Source organism: Phlebotomus papatasi, chromosome 1, assembly GCF_024763615.1.
Source record: "Phlebotomus papatasi isolate M1 chromosome 1, Ppap_2.1, whole genome shotgun sequence".
NCBI classification, from domain to species: Eukaryota; Metazoa; Arthropoda; class Insecta; order Diptera; family Psychodidae; genus Phlebotomus; species Phlebotomus papatasi.
In genome coordinates this window covers 61095493-61114740 of record NC_077222.1, presented here as the reverse complement: position 1 = coordinate 61114740, position 19248 = coordinate 61095493, and the positions used below count along the sequence as shown (strand labels likewise).

General features: G+C 30.6%; 1 protein-coding gene across 7 annotated transcripts in view; it reads left to right on the top strand.

The window, feature by feature from the left end:
• LOC129809579 (uncharacterized) overlaps positions 1-18822 on the top strand; it is a 33969-nt gene extending 15147 nt beyond the window's left edge. For 2 of the 7 annotated variants that reach the window (XM_055859519.1, XM_055859523.1), the window contains 5 exons: positions 1379-2175; positions 9085-9170; positions 16971-17119; positions 18158-18530; positions 18604-18822. In XM_055859519.1, coding sequence (XP_055715494.1) covers positions 1379-2175; positions 9085-9170; positions 16971-17119; positions 18158-18530; position 18604 — 1406 coding nt within the window. In that variant the 3' untranslated portion in view covers positions 18605-18822. Of the gene's footprint in view, positions 1-1378; positions 2176-9084; positions 9171-16970; positions 17120-18157; positions 18531-18603 lie in introns of those variants that run through there. The other 5 variants (XM_055859521.1, XM_055859522.1, XM_055859520.1 and 2 more) reach the window with 5 other exon arrangements.
• The last annotated feature ends 426 nt before the right edge of the window (positions 18823-19248 follow it).

The window sequence follows — 19248 nt, the reverse complement described above, 5'->3', positions numbered from 1 at the left end:
GTTACAGAGGGTCCTTTGAAGACCCCAAGTTGATATCTCTAACCGTTTGGTGTCTAGCTTCGAATGGCTTTAATTGACCCAGACGTCATTTTGAAATAGTGATATAGTTTTATTCGCGAAAATATGGCAAAAAATCGGTCTCAGTCGGTTTTTTTAATCTCAAACGATAGTGCAAAAAACAGAATAAAATGAGGTAATTTCATTATAAACGGAATTAGAAAGTCATAATTACATTGCATTGCAGTGTTAAGAGATATATGTGCCACTATTCGGTATGTGTCTTGGTTCTTATTTTGTTTTTTTTTTTCTGTCCCAGTTTTAGGTCTCACTTCGAAACTGTAAATTAATCCAAATTTTTATCTGACTGCCCGTAATATCGTTAAATAAGTAGTAAAACAGTTAAAAATCAACTCTTTTTATCACATCAGACTTAAAAGTCATAAACATTTTCATTTAGGGTAAATTAAACTAATTCAAAACCTTCTTCAAATGGAAATTTTTCGCTACTCCAAATGGAAACATCACAGTTTTCATGGTAAATACAGTACTAAATTACTATTTTTATATATTTTCTATACCACAGTTTCATTATTTAGTTAATTTTGCTCCAAATAAAGCAAAAATCCATTCATATTCACAAATTTTAATTTGTTAATTTCTCAGAAAAATTAAAAGTGTACCTTTTTACCATTGAATTTTTCATAGATCGACCATGTTTTCCAATGAAAAACACAATAAAGTGACTGTTGTTTATTCGTTTTGTTTAACATTTATGTCATATTTCTGGCTAATTTTAGTTAAATTAAGTGCTAATCTTTATTGTTAACGGTACGTGAAGTTTTCAAATGAAATAATTATCTATTTCGTGAACAAAAAAAGGTTTTTCTGAAGTGTCTGCAAATACTTCAATAGGAAACTCCGGAAATAAATTTTTGTAGAGATTTTCTTATTGTTTTAGATGAGAAAGGAGAAAAGACCAGGAATAAGAACAAATCCTGCACTCAGGAGCAACTTAACAAGGTTTTGGAAGCCTTTCGTCGCGGTTGCACTTACACTGTCTGTCTCCAATTAGAAACCTTCCGTTGTCTCCATTTGGATTAATATGTTTCCAATTGAAGCATTTTACACTCGTGTATTTTTCTTGTATTTAAGAAGTTTTTAAATTATACCTAAAGAATTTTCATTAAGCAGTAACATTCTAGAAGAGTCAAGGAGCAAATTTATGTAATTCTCTTCAGAAAAAATATGAACTTAATGTGTTGAATCTTCTGTCAAAGTTAAAGCGTCTGGAAATAGTTTTGAATTAGGACATTTACCCTAAATTAATGTCAAGTGCTATAAATATAAATTCGATTTATTACTGATTTTTACGGTGAAGCGACGACATTTACTTTCTTCACAGACAATGCAATCAACAAGAATGGTGTTGATGGACCTCCGGTAACAATAAATTCTTTCTGTGGGAGGCCACCTGTTCAGCAGAATACTGTGGCTATGACATCAATTCCCATAATTCAGGCACCACCACCAATAATGTCAATTCCACCACCGGGAATTCATCAGATCATTGGCAATACATATTTGACTACGGCACCGTCTCAGCAGGAGAATTACAATGCCACTCCGGTGTCTATACATCAGATTCAGCCACCGCCACAGCAGTCAATCCATGTGCCCACTGTTACGGCTCCCACGCAGCATCATGTTGTGCTCAATCATTCGTGGCAGCCACCTCCAAGTCAGATTCATCACATCACCCAGGCTAATCAGTTGCAGAATGTACAGATTTCGCATCAGATTCGAAATCCCGCCAGTGAGATCATTGTGGGCAATCAGATTATCAGTGCACCAAATACAGAAGTGGCCTCCCAGCATAATTCCATCATCACGACACTTCCTCCAGCTCCAGGGATGCAAGTTCAGTTTCAGCCGCCACCGCAGCCTCAGCCGCAGCCGCAGCAGCAGCAGCAACCGATGCCAGAAAGTGGACCACCACCGCAATTTGGTGAAGTGCACACGATACCCAATAGCCTTCAGCAGAGGGTTAGTGTGATGCATCAGGGGCCATTTGACTGCCCGCCAATGGAGAAGGGACCTAAAGGTGGGGCCGGCGGCGGTGGGAAGAATAATTCCCCGCAGAATGCTTGCTTTTCACCGGAAAATGCACAGAAACAGGTAATTGAGCGTTTCATTTTCCCATTTGTCGTCACTCCATTTCATGATAATTGATTTTTTATGCTAAATACGTCACACACATGTATATATTGCTCACGTTTTCGAGTTGCTTCCTCTTGGCACATTTGCTGGGAGGGTTCGCTGGAGGTGGGGAAAAATTGTTGGGAATTTTGTGAAAGTTTGAAATATTTATTTTAGCAAGAGATGTGGAAACCAGATTACAGTTCTTTCTCTTTACAAAGTTTTTATTTTTTTTAAAGTAACCATAAATTAAACTATACTACCGATAGTTTTATAACAGGGAATCTCTTCTTTATTTTTTGCTGAAAATAAATTATAAAAAATTCTAGGTCATTTTCTAAGTAAGTTTGCTTTAATATTCTTAATAAATTAAACCTTGGATCAATAAAGGTTGAATAATTAATTTTATAATTAAAGCATTATTGTTAGGGGTTGGAAAAGCAAATAAAAAAAATTATGCAAATGCTTGAAAAAATGATAAATAATTCTACAATTTTTAAAAAAGGTCTAAAGGATAAAGTAGCGTTTTATATCTGAAAAAAATGGTTTATTGATTTTATACAGTGGGTGTCAAAAGTTTGTTACGGCTTGTATGTTTGGGAAACCAGGTGGAAAAAAAGACAGAAAAAAATACTTTTTAAAATTTTTCCTTTTGCAAATTAGTTGCCTGTCATCCGTAGATCTTATATATGTATTTTATAAATTATTATAAATCTTATTTCATATGAAAAATAATTGTTTACCAAATGTTGATTATTTTTTTTGCGTCAAAAGTTTGTTACGTCAATTGGAAAAGTACCTCAAAAAGATGAAATGCGTGCAACTAACTTCTTTTAATGCAGTTATATTTTAAAGTTATGTCATTTGATAAGAAAATAGTACATTCACACATTTTTAAAATTTTCAATGGTCAATATATGCATATAAACAAAATGATAAATAATAAGAAATAAAATGTTTTTTTCTTAATTTAAAATTTAGGCCAAAATAGCAAGTTACAAAAATTTAAAAGAAGAGAAATTGTTCAGAAACACTCCCGGAATGAATCTGCGTCATAAATTTTCGGTATGGATAGAAAATCCCTACAGGATGTACATAAAATCGTTAAAATTTATGTTGATAAAATATAAGTATATGTGGAAAACACTACTGGCCAGACCCAGGGTTTGATTCAGATGGTTTATAACTGTATTGTAAGTATCTCTGATAGTGACCCCATGATATCTGTTCCATAAATTCAGAGTCAGTTGATTACCGAAGGCATACAGGTCGCTACTATTACAAAAATCAAGATGAAATTGAAAAAAATGTCGAGAATGGTTGACTGACTTACGGGATTTCATGGGTAAGCAAGTCCAATATGACTAAAAAGTTGTATTTCTACTTAAAACACGTTAAAAAGTTAATTTGCAACATTTTAACCACATTAGTCTTGCCTACCCGTGAAATTTTAAGGACCAGTCAAACATTCTCACGATCTTTTGGAATTTCATATTGACTTTTGTAACAGTAGCGACCTGTATGCCTTCGATAACCAACTGACTCTGAATTTTTGGAACAGATATCATGGGGTCACTATCAGAGATACTTACAATGCAGTTATAAACCTTCTGAGTCAAACCCTGGGTCTGGCCAGTAGCATTTTCCACATGTACTTATATTTTATCACAATGAATTTTGGCTATTTTATGTGCATCCTGTAGAGATTTTCCATCCATACCGAAAATTTATGACGCAGATTCATTCCGGGAGTGTTTCTGAACAATTTATCTTCTTTTAAGTTTTTGTAACTTGCTATTTTGGCCTAAATTTTAAATTAACAAAAAAACATTTTATTTCTTATTATTTATCATTTTGTTTATATGCATATATTGACCATTGAAAATTTTAAAAATGTGTGAATGTACTATTTTCTTATTAAATGACATAACTTTAAAATATAACTGGATTAAAAGATGTTAGTCGCACGCATTTCATCTTTTTGAGGTACTTTTCCAATTGACGTAACAAACTTTTGACGCAAAAAAATAATCAACATTTGGCAAACAATTATTTTTCATATGAAATAAGATTTATAATAATTTATAAAATACATATACAAGATCTACGGATGACAGGCAACTAATTTGCAAAAGGAAAAATTTTAAAAAGTATTTTTTTCTATCTTTTTTTCCACTTGGTTTCCTGAAAATACAAGCCGTAACAAACTTTTGACACCCACTGTAGATTGTATTTTTTATATTTTTCTTTTGAAAATTATCAAGAATAACTTTGAATGTTTAGTGCTTCCATACTTTTTACCAGGACATTCAAGCAGTTTCTTATAGCCTGAATGAGTGAAAATTATATTTTGGTATTTAAAAAATACATAAAAATAATCAAAATTCTACATACACACTTAAGTCTTAAAAAATACACAAAATTCATTAAGCACTCAAAACCAAAGGCGATATTAACAAAGCCTTGAAAGTTTAATAATGATAAATAATAATACATACATAAAAAAACTAAGATCGAACCGTTTCTTGTCTCTATTTAATGTTTTAGAGAGGATAATGTAATGAACAAACCGTCCATCCAACGCTTTTATATCCTGTCTGTAATCTTAATGCATGTACATTTATGGGAATTCCAAGCCAATGAATTAAACAGTTTTTGTCTGTTTTCTGAAATTGTAGAATAAATCAGATTTATTGACTGATTTGGGCAAATGCGAACATTTGGACAAGTTTTTTTTTTAAATTCTTTTAAGACTTTTCGTAACATTGCAAGTTCGTGGATTAACCACAGCAGGCGCTTTTTAGCTAATTCAGATACTTTATTTTCAAAAAGATTGTTTGTCTTTCATAACGTCAAAAATTTCAAATCTCAATTCTGGATGTACCCAGGACTTATATGATTCTATTCGTTAACTTTTTCGGCTTTTAGGACTCTGATTATCCAACACAGAAAAAAATATTTTGTAAAAATGTTCGTAAATGTTTATGAATTCCTATGGGGGAGTTACGAAATGCTCGTGAATCGTATAACCTAAAAACAAGTTCGTAAAAGTTTGTACATTTTTCACAAACATTGTTCGTAACATGATCATTTGACGAACATTTTTTGTACTTTTACAAACATTTGTTCGTAAATGTTTGTAAACACACAAAAAATGTTCGTAAAATTTTGTCATTTGTTCGTAAATGTTCGTAAAATGTTCGACAGGAAAACAAACATTTACAAACAAATGACAAAATTTCACGAACATTTTTTGTGTGTTTACGAACATTTACGAACAAATGTTTGTAAAAGTACAAAAAATGTTCGTCAGGTGATCATGTTACGAACAATGTTTGGGAAAAAAGTACAAACTTTCACGAACATGTTTGTGGGTTATACGATTCACGAGCATTTTGTAACTCCCCCATAGGAATTCACAAACATTTACGAACATTTTTACAAAATATTTTATTCTGTGAAAGCAAAATATGGATAGGGTAAGTGTGCCAAATTCCGGCCAGCTTGCAATTTCGGCCACCTTTTTTGTTCCTCGAATTTCCATGAACTTTTAGATTTTACGTACTCTAGAGATTATACAATGCAAAAGAATAACAAAAAATGTAGCTTCGACAAACAAGATGACGTGAAAAAGACATTGGAATAATTCCCGAAGGGCAAGGAACTATGAGAATGAAGGTGGCCGAAATAGGGCACCAAAGCTATCTCTATATTTTTATTTATTTTAAAATGTATTAAGAATAATTCTAGAGTAAATAAAGACGATAAACTCTTTACAAGGTTCCCAGCAACACTCTTTCAGAAAAAAAAGAATAAAAAAATCAATTTGTATTTACAATATTACATTTCAAACTCGAGACTTTGACGCTTGCATGCAACTATGCCGAAATTTGGCACACTTACCCTATTTAGAGAATAACATTTTTTTAATTATGTAAAATCGATAAAAATCATATAATGGATGATAACGAACCATAAAGATGTCCTAATGTAGGTATTTTGTAGGATCCCGATTAAATCGAAAAAATAACAACAGAACAAAAAATAAGTTGGGTACTGCTATTACAGGGGCGTGGCTAAAAATATTAATAGTCGCAGTTGAGGCTGGCGCGCGCTTAGATACAATATTTCTTTTCAAAATAATTATTTATTTTAATAAAAATTAAAGTTGACACTGATAAAAATGAGAGTGTCACTGGGAAACCTTTGAAAGTGTCGCTGTTTTGACATTTAATTTAAGGGGTGGGGTTACGTGGGTTAAAAAGACCAAAAAAAATTTCCAAAAAAATACTATATTGACATATTTTACACCACGTCCTTCAGAAATAATCCTTTTTGAAGTTTCTATAAATTCCAAAATTTACCAAAATATGATTCTTTATGAGATAAGAAGTCGAAATAAATATGAAACCCTAAAGTGAATTCTGACATAACGTGTATTTTATTTTTTACAAGCTCATTAAATACTCAAGAGATTGCTAAATATCACGTTCTTGTAGAAATTTACTGTTCTATAACTTTGTCAAATATATTTTTCCTATCTCGAAGGGAAATATGATTTTTGATTCAAATCACATTCTGAAAGTCGACTTTGTCAAACTTAAGTAATTTGCAGCACTTTTTGGTTATTTCGAGCACTAACAGCCGGCCGGACTTTCCAAAGGAGAAAAGAAATTCGAAGATCGGTTTCGAAAATCAAAGTACCGGCATTTTTACTTCTCGTTTCATCTGAGTGAGGGTTGATTTTTTTCCTGTTCGAATATCGAAGTGCCTCGCGAGTGTCAACATTAATTAAATTTCTTGTTTTTATTTCCCATTAAGTGTCTTTACAATAACCAACCAAGTCGATCGATCGCCGCCGTCTCAGAATTGGTGATCACCTTCCAAACCCAAACGGCGGAAATACATGTGTCAGATTTCGCTTTGTTGTGAGCGTTGTGAAGATAATCAATGTAGCGACGGTAGCGACGCTTATAAATATTATTACTGTCATATTATTAAATCTCTTTATGTCCAACGCACAATAACTTTTGTTTAGTAAACATGTTTTTGACATTTCAATGAGAGTGAGTGAGATCTAGATCTAGTCATCTCGCTTATTATCATAAGAAATTTTGAAAACATGTTTACAAACAAAAGTTATTGTGCGCTGGACATTATAATCACTGAGTCAGCTCCTTTGATAGCTTCTTATTCTTAGTGTAATACTTCATAATTTTTCCTTAACTTAGTGTAAAAATTCAGTTTGAATTCTTCGAATTCACGACGTTTATACAAATAAAGTGCTATTTAACTTTTAACAGAGACACGTCTAAAGCATCAAACAGTGGCTGTGAGCACTAAATTCTAAGCAGTCACAGCTGAAGTTTACCTAAGAGGAAAGACATTCAAAGATCGGTTTCGAAAGTCAAAAAAATACTTATTGTTTCATCCGCATAGTGACTTAAGTAGGTACTTCCTGTTCGAATTTTGAAGTGTCTCGAGTGTCAGAATTTGTTAGTCTTGATTTTGTTGTAGGAAAAAATAAAGCAATTAGGATTATAATATTCATGGCCCATTGTAACTCCCATTGAAATCACCGAATGAATTTTCAGAAGCTTTTTAGCATGATAATTTCATAAATTTCCCAATTTCGTTAAAAAGTTTTGTTTGAAAATTCGAAATAGAGTTCCATTTAACTTTTAGCCAAGACACTATCGAAAAATCAAACTCTAATTTTTGTGAATGGGAAAATTACGGGCTTTCGTAGTAACTTTATAGCAGATCATTTTTCTCTAACTCAATGAAAAATGTGCTTTCTAACCCTTTAAGGACGAGAGGGTCAAAAAATGGGGGTCGGAAAAAAATTATTTTTTCTGACTTTTGAGTGCAAGACACAACTTTAGATGTCCGTAGGAAAAAGTTCATTTTTGAGTCACCGGTAAGCCAATCGTTCTTAAAGGGTTAAGCCGTTTTCCAAAAGCTGTTTTTAATTTTAGCAAGAAAAAGAATTTTAGCTGCCATAGAAAATGCATAAAAGGAGAACTAGAGACATATCTGCCAAGTACATACTTACTCCGTGCCTTCTGTTTCTTTTAATCCCGAATTATCATTAATGCTAGGGGAAAGTGCGATTCCTTTGAATTGGGGTTTTTTTTCGACTTTTTTCTCGTATTTTTCAATGAGAGTGAGCGTCATCAAACTTCAATTTAGTTTTAAAATTGGTTTGTGGAGCTAAATTATATCATGCTAAGGCCTAGTTCCATTTTAAAGTAGGACTCTTTGGAATATCTTAAAACGGACAACGCAATTGTGTTTAGCTCATGGAAATTATTCTAGCAACTACCACTAAATGCATAAATTATAGGAAATATATTTTCTATAATTTATTAATCAATACTTACCGTTCTTTTTTAATAAATAATCCATGAACATTGTGATTATTTATTGTAAAGAATACACTTACCGGCTTTTTGCACTCCCCTTTCTAAATAGCACAGCTGCTTGAATTTTCTACATTGAGCAGTCATATTTTCCCATTACTTAACTTGTCTATTTTTAGGACAAAAATAATCACATTGTACAATTTTGCATTAAGAGTGTGTGAAAATGCAGAGCAGCAGAGTTCTTTTGCCTCACTGAACTTAATTTTCAAAAATGACAAAATTTAGATTATTTTCAATTGAATGTTGATTCGTGTGATTTATTTAGAAATCCTACAATTGCGATAAAAATAGATGTAAAAAAAATTTATTGGAGCACTATTGAACATCTTGTCTTTAGAGGCAGATTGATTGGAAAGGGGAACAATCCCATATTATTAGGACACGAAAAAAAAAACATAGAAATGTACAACAAAATAGCTCTGTAAACAAATTAGTTTTAATGAGAGTACGTTTCTCTTTGCAGATGGGACAAATGCCAAGAATTGGCATGAAGCGAAAACATGAAGATGAGCCTGGAAGTGTTTCAACTTCACCAAGAATTGGAATGGGGTATGTGATTTAGTTGTTCCTTTCTCAAGCCAATTTTCTTATAATTAAAAAAAAATGTGTTGACCATTTTTTTCATTTATGTGAATTGCATAATGATGATAACACAAAAGAAAATGTGTGAAAAACGTCCTGTTGAGTGGGCTTTTATGAATGACAATGTGAAAAATAATGAGATTTTAAAAGTTCTGTGTGATAAAAAGTCTCAAAAAAAAGAGAGATAATTTTCTAATAATTTATTAGATATTAAGGCATAGTTTCAACAAAAAAAAGGAAAAATAATAAAAAAGATTATTTTTTTAAAGAATTAAATATTAAAAAAAAAGAAATGAGTTTGGTGAGAATTTAGAACCTTCCAAGAAAAAAAGTGAGAATTTTTCTTCATACAAAATTTCCTTTGTGCCCGAATGAGTGAATGATTAATGAGAAGTGCTATTTGCAAAAGAGAAAATGAGGAAAAAAATTATATGTTCTCAATATGGTGCGCTTAAGGCAGAAAGACCAATTTCTGTGTCCTCAATTTTTGGAGTAAATGGTGGGGTGAAAGTGAAAAAGGAAGCAAACTAAAATAAATATAATCGATAATACAAATTTTTCCAGCAAAATGAATTTCTGTAAAAGAAAAAAAATGGGTAAAATTCATCGTTGCAGAAGAGAGTATAAATGAACTAAAGTATGCAAAGGGTGAATGTTGTCTTTGAATGTTTGCTGTGATACTAATTTTGAGATTTTTCTTTTATTATGTTTCTTCTTTTCTTTCTGTTGATGGAGAGACATTGTGAATCTTTTCTTTTTTTTTAATGTGACAAAATGATAATATTTGTGGATACAGTACAATTTTTGTTTTAAAGTGTTGTCTTCTTGTTGAATGTGCAAAAATGGAGTGAAAAAGCAATGTTATTGTTGCCTTGAGCCATGATTATGAGTAGACCGCGAACTTTCATGGTCTTTTTAGAATATTTAATGGGTCATTTGGCATTTTATTACTATAAGCCACGAAAACTTGTTATGCAAAGGAACTAGAAAAATAAACAAAATAAACTAATGCATAAAGGGAAATTTGATGAAATAAATTAGGAAAATATTTTTAATCATATCAGCAATTTTTATTTTATAAATTAGATTTTTTCTATTGGAAAACTGACAAACATTTTCTCACGATAGGCTAAATAATTCACTGATTATTATGTACTTTAGATTTATTATTAGAAAAAAAATTGAAGTATTAGTTTTTTTTTAAAGGAGAACATTCATAAAGTACAATAATTAAAAAAAAATCAAATACAATAAAGATTTTCTGCTGAACAATTGAAATTCTTAGAAGAAAATAAGATACTAACACTGATACTTGATACTACTACTTTTAATGCTTAACAGTAAAAAAACCTACAAAAGAGTTTGGCAAGTTAAGTCAAAATAATAATTGTTTAATGTGAAATTTTTAAGTTTCTCGATTATTGATAAAGTCTAACTTAATGCGGATTGTAGGCCTAAATTTTAAATTTGATTTAATGAACAAGACAGGGAAAAAACTAGTGAACAATTAAAATTACAAAATGATGCACTAGGGGATGATGGGGCAGTTCGCGTATGCAAGACTTTCAAAACTATAAAATTTTGGGATAAAGGGGTGGCAAAGTGTCCGAGGTTTTGCGAGCTGCTCGAACTCCCGAGAAGGAGCTCTACCTTATATTTTTTTTTCGCAAGGTTTTTATATGCATATAAGATTAATGTCGATTTATATTTATCTATAAATCACCATTAAACCATCTTGAAGTTGAAAACTGTTCAAGAAGAGGATATTTAAAAAAAAAATCAATAATATTTAAATTAATTAGGGTAAAATGATGTAATTTGGAACCATTTACAATTTGGGACATTTGAGATTTTCTCATTGTTTCAGATGAGCAAAGAGAAAACAAAGACCGCTAAATAGAAGAAAAAGACGATTAAGAAGAACAGGAACAGCATTTTTTTTCCTTTTCAATCTCTAAAATAATGAGTAAATCTCAAATGTCCTAAATTGTAAATGGTTTCAAAATACCTCATTTTACCTTAATTGACCAAATCGTATTTCTAAAATTTTCTCTAGATTTTTCTAAAATCATATTTTCGAAAATCATTGAAAGGTTTGAGCCAATTTTGAGAAAAGTTAGAAAAACCTGATTTTAACGTATTTTTTTTAGAAGTATAGCAAAGAATGAAGGCGGAGTGGGAAGAAAGTGATTAATTTCGCTATGTAATTTTAGGAGGGTCCTCGAAGATGGGAAGTCAATATCTCTTACTATTTGAATTTTATTTTGATTTCTTACTTTCACGTTTAATTTCCAATTGTGACCGTTGTAGGGGGGTTTGAAATTTCATAACCTTTCAAAAAAATCTGAAATTGACCAAGTTCAGTGGTTGACCTTTAACCTTGAAAGACCTTGATCGCCATCTTGAATAATTATTACGGACAAATGTTCAACTGGACTACATCCAAAACATATTCAAAAATGAACGAAATTGTCTAGACCAATTTTCAAAGTCAAAAAATCACGGTTTTGGGGAGTGGATCACGGTTTTGGAGGGGTAGGGTGTACTTTGGATAAGTTAGTTCGTTAGAGAATGTTGACTCGTGGAGGGGTCACCAAAGACCGGAAATCGATATTTCTTACCGTTCTCTTTGGAAACCAAAACGGTGAGGAGTTGTAAAAAATTGGATTGTGGAATCTGCTTTCTCATGGAGTTCGAGCATTTAATCTGACGTATGTGCTATATATATTCAAATTTGCAATACTCAAGAGAAAGTGACTGGGATTGAAGTACTTGGGAAAGTACTTCAGGTGCGTAATACTGCCCTATCCTCCCCCTATTCTTTAACCAAAAGGCGATTTCACAAACGTAATCAGACAAAATACTACTTAATAACTGTATAAATTGTCTGTTTAATTTAAAGTGTCTAAATTTATGCTTATAACCAGACAATCGCTGAAATGAAGAAGGTTACGTACGCGGATTTAACCTTATTATTTTATTTATCCAACTTAGCATACAAATTTAAAAATGACAGTGACAATTTAGACATATGAGTAAAAAATATAAATAAATGAAAATATTTGGAATAGTTAAGATAGTGCATGGAAGTTAAAAAGGAACGCACAATAACTTTTGTTTAATAAATATTGTGTTTAATATTATCGGCGAGGAGTGAATGAAATCTAGTCATAATCATCGTCTTCTCACAGAAATATTATCAAAAACATGTTTATAAAACAAAAGTTATTGTTTGCCATTTACAACTGCAGATCATACTCAAAACAATAAGATATCAGCAAAATAGTTGAACTTTATTTATGAACGTAACCTTTTTGCAAGCTTATAGGAACGGATAATACAAATAAATATTTAAGTAAATATTATGACAAAAGGTTAATTTATTAAATTACGCATAAGAATTTAATAAATAATTAAACTTAATTATTGAGTTTGCTTAAATAAAAAAAAGCTTTAGAAGGTTTAATTGAAACACAATATTAATATGACTATGGTTAGGGGAGAGCGGGGTTTTAAGGATACTTTAAACAATTTTGGAGTTCGATGCATTGTTCCAGAGAATCAAGAAACTATCAAATTTGCAAATTTTATGAAAATATTTTCCAAAGTACTCACTAAGTTACTAAAATAGCAAAATACTAATTCTTTATGGTTAATAATGAAAAAAAGCAAACCGAGGAATTAAAAACTCATTATTTTTGTCAATTTTACAAAAATGATTTGTAAAATCTAAAAAATAAATCGGAGGTTAAGATAAATGCTCAATATTTGGGATTGCTTTGTCTAAACACAAATGTGCAAAGTTTGAGGTACAATATTTATCAGGAGTGTTGTTTGGAACCTTTAAAATCGTCTTTTTTCCTCTAAAATTAATACTTTAAAAATGAATAAAAATATACACATTGATTTGAGTGCAATTTTGAAGATCGTGCATGTAATTCCGGACACTGCTTTAGTTTTGGACAGGTAATCAAAAACCCAATTTACCAAGTTCTCCTCCTGTTTTCGAGAAGGATCTATGGAATGGAATGTCTTAAGCAAGAATCTTAAGAAGAGTCTCACGGAGTTAAAGAAGCTTCCAAAAAATTTATTGAAGAGAGCTGAGTTTTATATTAAAATTTGCGCATATTCCCGTATTCTCTTGCTCTTCCGGATTTTTTTAAAGGCTTTTTGTACAGCATTTCGTTCGTAGAGGTAATGCTTTTCTTTGCTTCTTCTGTCATTACCATTGCTCGTATAGAATATCTCTCACTGAAGTATTAATAAATCAATTTTAATTTTAACTTTACCCTCCAAGTGTCCAAAATTACAAGCTGTCCCAAATTATGAGCACTTACCCTATGCAGTGTTCTAGTCGTTCTAGCTAAGAAATATAGCAATGACGACTATAAATACTTGATGGTATAATTTTATTTTTTTTTATATTTTTATTGAAAAATTCGCTATGGTCCAAAATACAGCTATCTTGTCCCATATATCCCCGCTCTCTCCTTTGTGATTTAATGAATTTCTTTAGTGAATAGAAAGTGGGTTATAGAAAATTCACATTAATTCTGAAATAAAATTTTAAATAGCCGTTTTTAAAGATAAATTTGTATGAAAGAATCGATATTTTTGTTTAATTCTGTCATATATTTTAGAACTTTCAGGATTTTACAATAAAACTTAATAATCTTATAATAACTGTCCCAAAATTGAGCTTTTAAATTTTTTTTTAAGCTTTATTTTTTAAATCTAATTATGAGGACATTTCAGGATTTTTTTATCTCAGGATTGATGGAATAATGATTAATTTGTTTATTAAAAAATCCCATAGATTGAGATAAACACTTCGACGGCTCTATTTTATACTATTCTTAATTCATTCAGTGTGGTTTTATAAGATATTCTATATTCTTGAGATGTATAATAATCATAATAGTAATAAAATAACAGTAACAGAACAGCACAACACTTCACGAAGGAGGTAATAGGAACTAGAAAAGTGAGTTTTCTAGTTTTCTAGATTTGAATATTTGTAATTCCAGAAAAATTCGGGTGCTGGAAAGTTGATTCTAACTAAACTTATGTAGCGTACCTCTATCAAATTTCGGCATAGTTGCATGCAAGCGCCAAAGTCTTAAGTTTGAAATGTAATATTTTTAATACAAATTGATTTTTTTTGTTACTTTTTTTAAGAAATGCTGCTTGGAACCTTGTAGATTATTTATCGTCTTTGTTTGCTCTAAAATCATTCTCAATACATTTTAAAATGAATAAAAATATATACATAGTTTTGGGTAATATTTCGGCCAACTTGCTTCTCATAGTATTCCTTGCTTTTCTAGAATTTTTCCAGTCTTTTTCACATCATCTCGTTCGTTGAAGTGACATTTTTATTTTTTTTGCATTGTATAATCTCTAGAGTATGCAAAAACTAAAAATTCATGGAATTTTGAGGAATAAAAGAAGTGTCCGAAATTGTAAGCTGGCCGAAATTTGGTAAAGTTACTCTAAATTTGATAGTCGTTAGAAATTCAGGTAAATGAGGTATTTTTGTGAAAAAGAAAAAAAAATAAAGTGAATACTTAAACACCATGCAAATTCCTAATCATTAAAAAACTCTCCTGAAGTGTTGTCATTAAAAAAAATAATAATAAAATAGTATAAAATAGAACCGTTGATATTTGTGTAACATACAGTGGTGGAAATAAGTATAATTCCACCCATTAATCCTTAAAGAAACTCAACAAAAAAAAAAGAAATGTCGAAAAAAATTCGTACGTGGACCATAACGTCCTTTCATGCCAACATAAAAAAATCGATATTTCAATCAATGAAAACAAGATCGATCATTCATTTTTGTGCAAAAAAAAATAACTTTGAAGCTTTAAAATAGCGTAAAACATGTCATGTTGATTAAACTGTTAAAAGCCTTTTTTGAATTAATTTTTAGTTTTTATGCGACGATGACCCAAGGTCTCTTACTAATGCTATTTTGAGACAAAAGCATCAGGACATAACCAGACTAAACAGCAAGCATAATTTTACAATCAAATTTCGGTGGAAAAGTTCTTTTTTCTACTGAAAAGCAACGCTGTTAGAGGCAAAAAGCTCTTTTGGCCTCTAACAACTGAAAGTTTTGAGCCTTGGGGTACATTAAGAAGCATGTATGGTGGATATATTGACAAATTTGACAATTTTCTGATAGAACCTAGTCATTTTTCTTAGTTCCTACACTGAGAAAAAAAAGAGGGTGCGATTAACATTTTTTCCTCATAACATTAACACTTTTTAGGTGTAAAAATATATCAACATTTTTTAATGTTAATTTTACACCTTTTTAAGGGTAAAATGGGTAAAATTAACATGAAAAAAAGATAACTTTAACCCTTAATACACCTAAAAAGGGTATTATTTACACCGATTTCGGATCAATACTGCAGGGTAAAATTAACATTTTCGGAATGTTATTTTAACTTTTTCGGATTTCTCTCAGTGTAAGATCCATCCCCAGTAAGACTTTAATTTTTCTCTTATTTTTGTTTGTCAAACATTTTTCCTTCGATAATTCGGTAAAAATTTATGCAAAACTTTAGAAAATGGAACTTAATTTACTAATTATAGTTAAAAATGAAATTATTAAAAGATACTAACCTAAATTTGGTCAAAAATAAATACCCTAGCGCTCAAATTATTGAGTGGAATTATACTTATTTCCACCCTAAAAAACAAAATTCTATTATATTTTTAAAAAAATACTTAGAATAAAAAAATCAAAAAATCGTATACGTACATAAGAATCTTCACTGAGAAAAAAAGAGGGTGCGATTAACTTTTTTTCCTCAGAACTTTAACACTTCTTAAGTGTAAAAATATATCAACATTTTTTAATGTTAATTTTACACCTTTCTAAGGGTAAAATGAACATGAAAAGGGTAACTTTAACGGCATTGTATAAATGAACAGTAAAAAGTTAAAATTAAACAGTAACAAAAAAACTTGAAAGAATGATATTATCGTTCAAATTTTGGCAAAGGGAAAATAAAGAGATTTTCATTCTATCTGCAACAATTTTAAATGTTAAATATATAAATTAGACCCATTTTTGTAAAGATTTAAGTTTTTTACTGACCATAATTAGATATTCTACTGCTCATTTTGAATTTTTTACTGCTCGTTTGTTTTTTGCCAAATTTAACCTCTAATACACCTAAAAAGGGTAATATTTACACCGATTTTGGATCAATACTGCAGGGTAAAATTAACTTTTCCGGAATGTTATTTTAACTTTTCCGGATTTCTCTGTGTTGATAAGGATTAATTTTGTAAGGAAAAAGAAAAACCGATTAATGATAGATAATCGATAGACAGAGTACTTTAAAAAAGAGCGTAAAATATTGAGTAAAAAAATTAAATTAATTTGTAAATAATAAGATTGGGAAGAGGGAAAGAAAGGCATTAGGTTAATATTAAGACCAACAATAGTTATACTGCTAAAATGAAACAATTTTATTGTGCAATGAAGTTTTACCATACATTTTACTAACAGATCAATTCTTTTTCAGTTGCCTATTTTTTGGTTATTTTTTTCTTTACTTACATAATTTTTGTATTAAAAAAAAACAATCGTAATTTTATTGCAAAAAAAAGAGAGAGAAAGAGAGCAAACAGAAAGAAAATTAAATTATCCTAAAAAAAAATCATATATTTATATTTTTAAATTTTTGATGAATTGAAATAATTCTCTTTAATATAATTAATGAAATGTTTATACCTTCTAATCAGAAATAGTTGTGGAGATTTTATAGTAAACGTTCGAGAAACACAAAAAACAGGGTGTCCGGAAACGACAACATCAAGTGGCAATGGGAGCACGAATAATACGTCCGGATCACCTTCCACAACAAATGCATCAGCATCAACTTATGCTACAGGTATCGTATATCATATAAGGACGCATTTTTAGTGAAATATTTTCTATGTAATATGATATACGAAATTGATCGCAAAAAAAAAATAAAAATTGTGATCAACGATGACGTAAGTATATTGCAAAAGAATACTATCCAAAGACAAAGACGATCCTGGCGATGAGGTGGACTGATGCACATCGGGATTTTTAAAAGGAATCTGGTGTATAAATGATTTAAAAAGAAAATTGCATTATAATCTTTGGAGTTTTAATTTTTGTTTGTTTATTTTTTTTTAAAAACCTACAAAATATCGCTTATTACATACAAACATTATTTTATGAGATACCTTTTCTTTCAGGTATATTTTCATATAAAATAGATAAAAATAATAAATGAAAAACAAAAAGAAAGTTTTTAAAACCTAATTTCAAATTAGTAATCAGAAAATTCTTTTCTTGAATACAGTTTTTGAAGAATAAATATTATTAAAAAACTTTTACTATTCAAGAATAGAAATTACATATTTAAATATATTTACAGTCATAGCAATATTTTAGAAAAAAAAATGGAAATAGAATAATCTATTGCTATGATGTTACTAAAAAAAATAAAAATATATATCATTCACCCGATGAATGTAAGTATTAAAATAAGGTGACTTTTTTTTAATGTTTTCCTTTCAGGTTTTACACCAGAATTTTCTTAATCACCGCTAATGATAATAAAAAAAAAGAAAAATATATTGCAGCTCTATTGAGCACATGTTTTGCTTAATTTATATTAGTTTTAAGGGTTATGCGAAAAATAAAATCTTTATTTTCAGAGATCAGAGCTGAAGAAACAAGGAATCTTATTTCACCGGATATTCTATTTTAAGATTCTAAATGTATTTTTTTTTACAATTTAAAATATGTATCAGAGTTACTCCTTTTGACATTGAAGCAGTTCATGGATATTATGTAGTCATATGTTTTTTTTTCTCTCAGTCTAAATATATATTATATGGGATAAAATCACGCCCTAATTGATCTTTTGTGATTTCCCGTCCATTGAATATAGATGAGAGCAAAATGGATAATGGCAAAACGGTGAATAAAGTGCCGATGCTAATGAATGCTGAAGGACAACCTGAGCAGATGGGTTATTCCAGTGGGAATTATCTGTCACAGCAACAGGCCCAGCAACAGAGATATATGATGGACAAGAATAGTGATTTTGGCGGTGGAGGTCAAGGGAAGAATGATGAGAATTATGGGCCACCGCAGATGCCGATGAGAAATGAATTTCGGCCAAATATGAGGCGGTATATGGGACAAGATCCCAATGCACCCATGATGGAGCGTGGTGCTATGATTCCACCACCTCCACATCCAGGAGTTTTCAATAGATCCGGCAACTATGGGGGCTATCCACCGAGATTCAGAAGTCAATGGTGAGTACCTCAAAATCATTTGACTTTTTTTTTGTTCGTTGGGAAATTCTTTTTGGTATTTACCTGTTTGCAGAGGAAGGACATAAGTTTCGATGTCAAGTGGACGGAAGCAATGTCCAGGAAATAGTGTATCTCTTGTGAGAAAAATCCAATAGAAATATTGGCATTTTGTGAGTTTCATCTATTCATATACTCAAAGTTACTGTAAATAGTTGTGTTTTATGAATGATAGAGTGAAAAAAATAATATTGAAATGAATAAAAATAAGGAATTCAATAAGTTATTGAACAAATTTTCTTTCACTGATCCGACAATCCTGATAGAATTGCTCCAACCATCTTGTCTTTTTCCATCGTTTTCTATTTCTCTGAAAAGTGAAAGTTACTGATTCTAAGACTCCTAATAAAATCGACTTAAAAGTTGACGCAGGCAGACGATTAAAGTTTAACAGAAATTATCCGAAAAAGTATTTAGAAAACATACAGTAGACTCTCTCTCAATCTGGAATATGGGGCAAAATGTCATCCGGTTTAGCGATAGAATTGAGCGTCAAAGCCTTTGTAAATTCCACAAAAAGCGCTCAATTATAAAGAATCACGATAAAATAGGAAGAACTACAGTGAATTTGAGCGAATTAGCTTCATAATTAAACGTGAAAATTGTCAACAAAATTTGTCGCCCGATTGAAAAAGAGCCGATTGAGTGAGAGTCTAGTGTA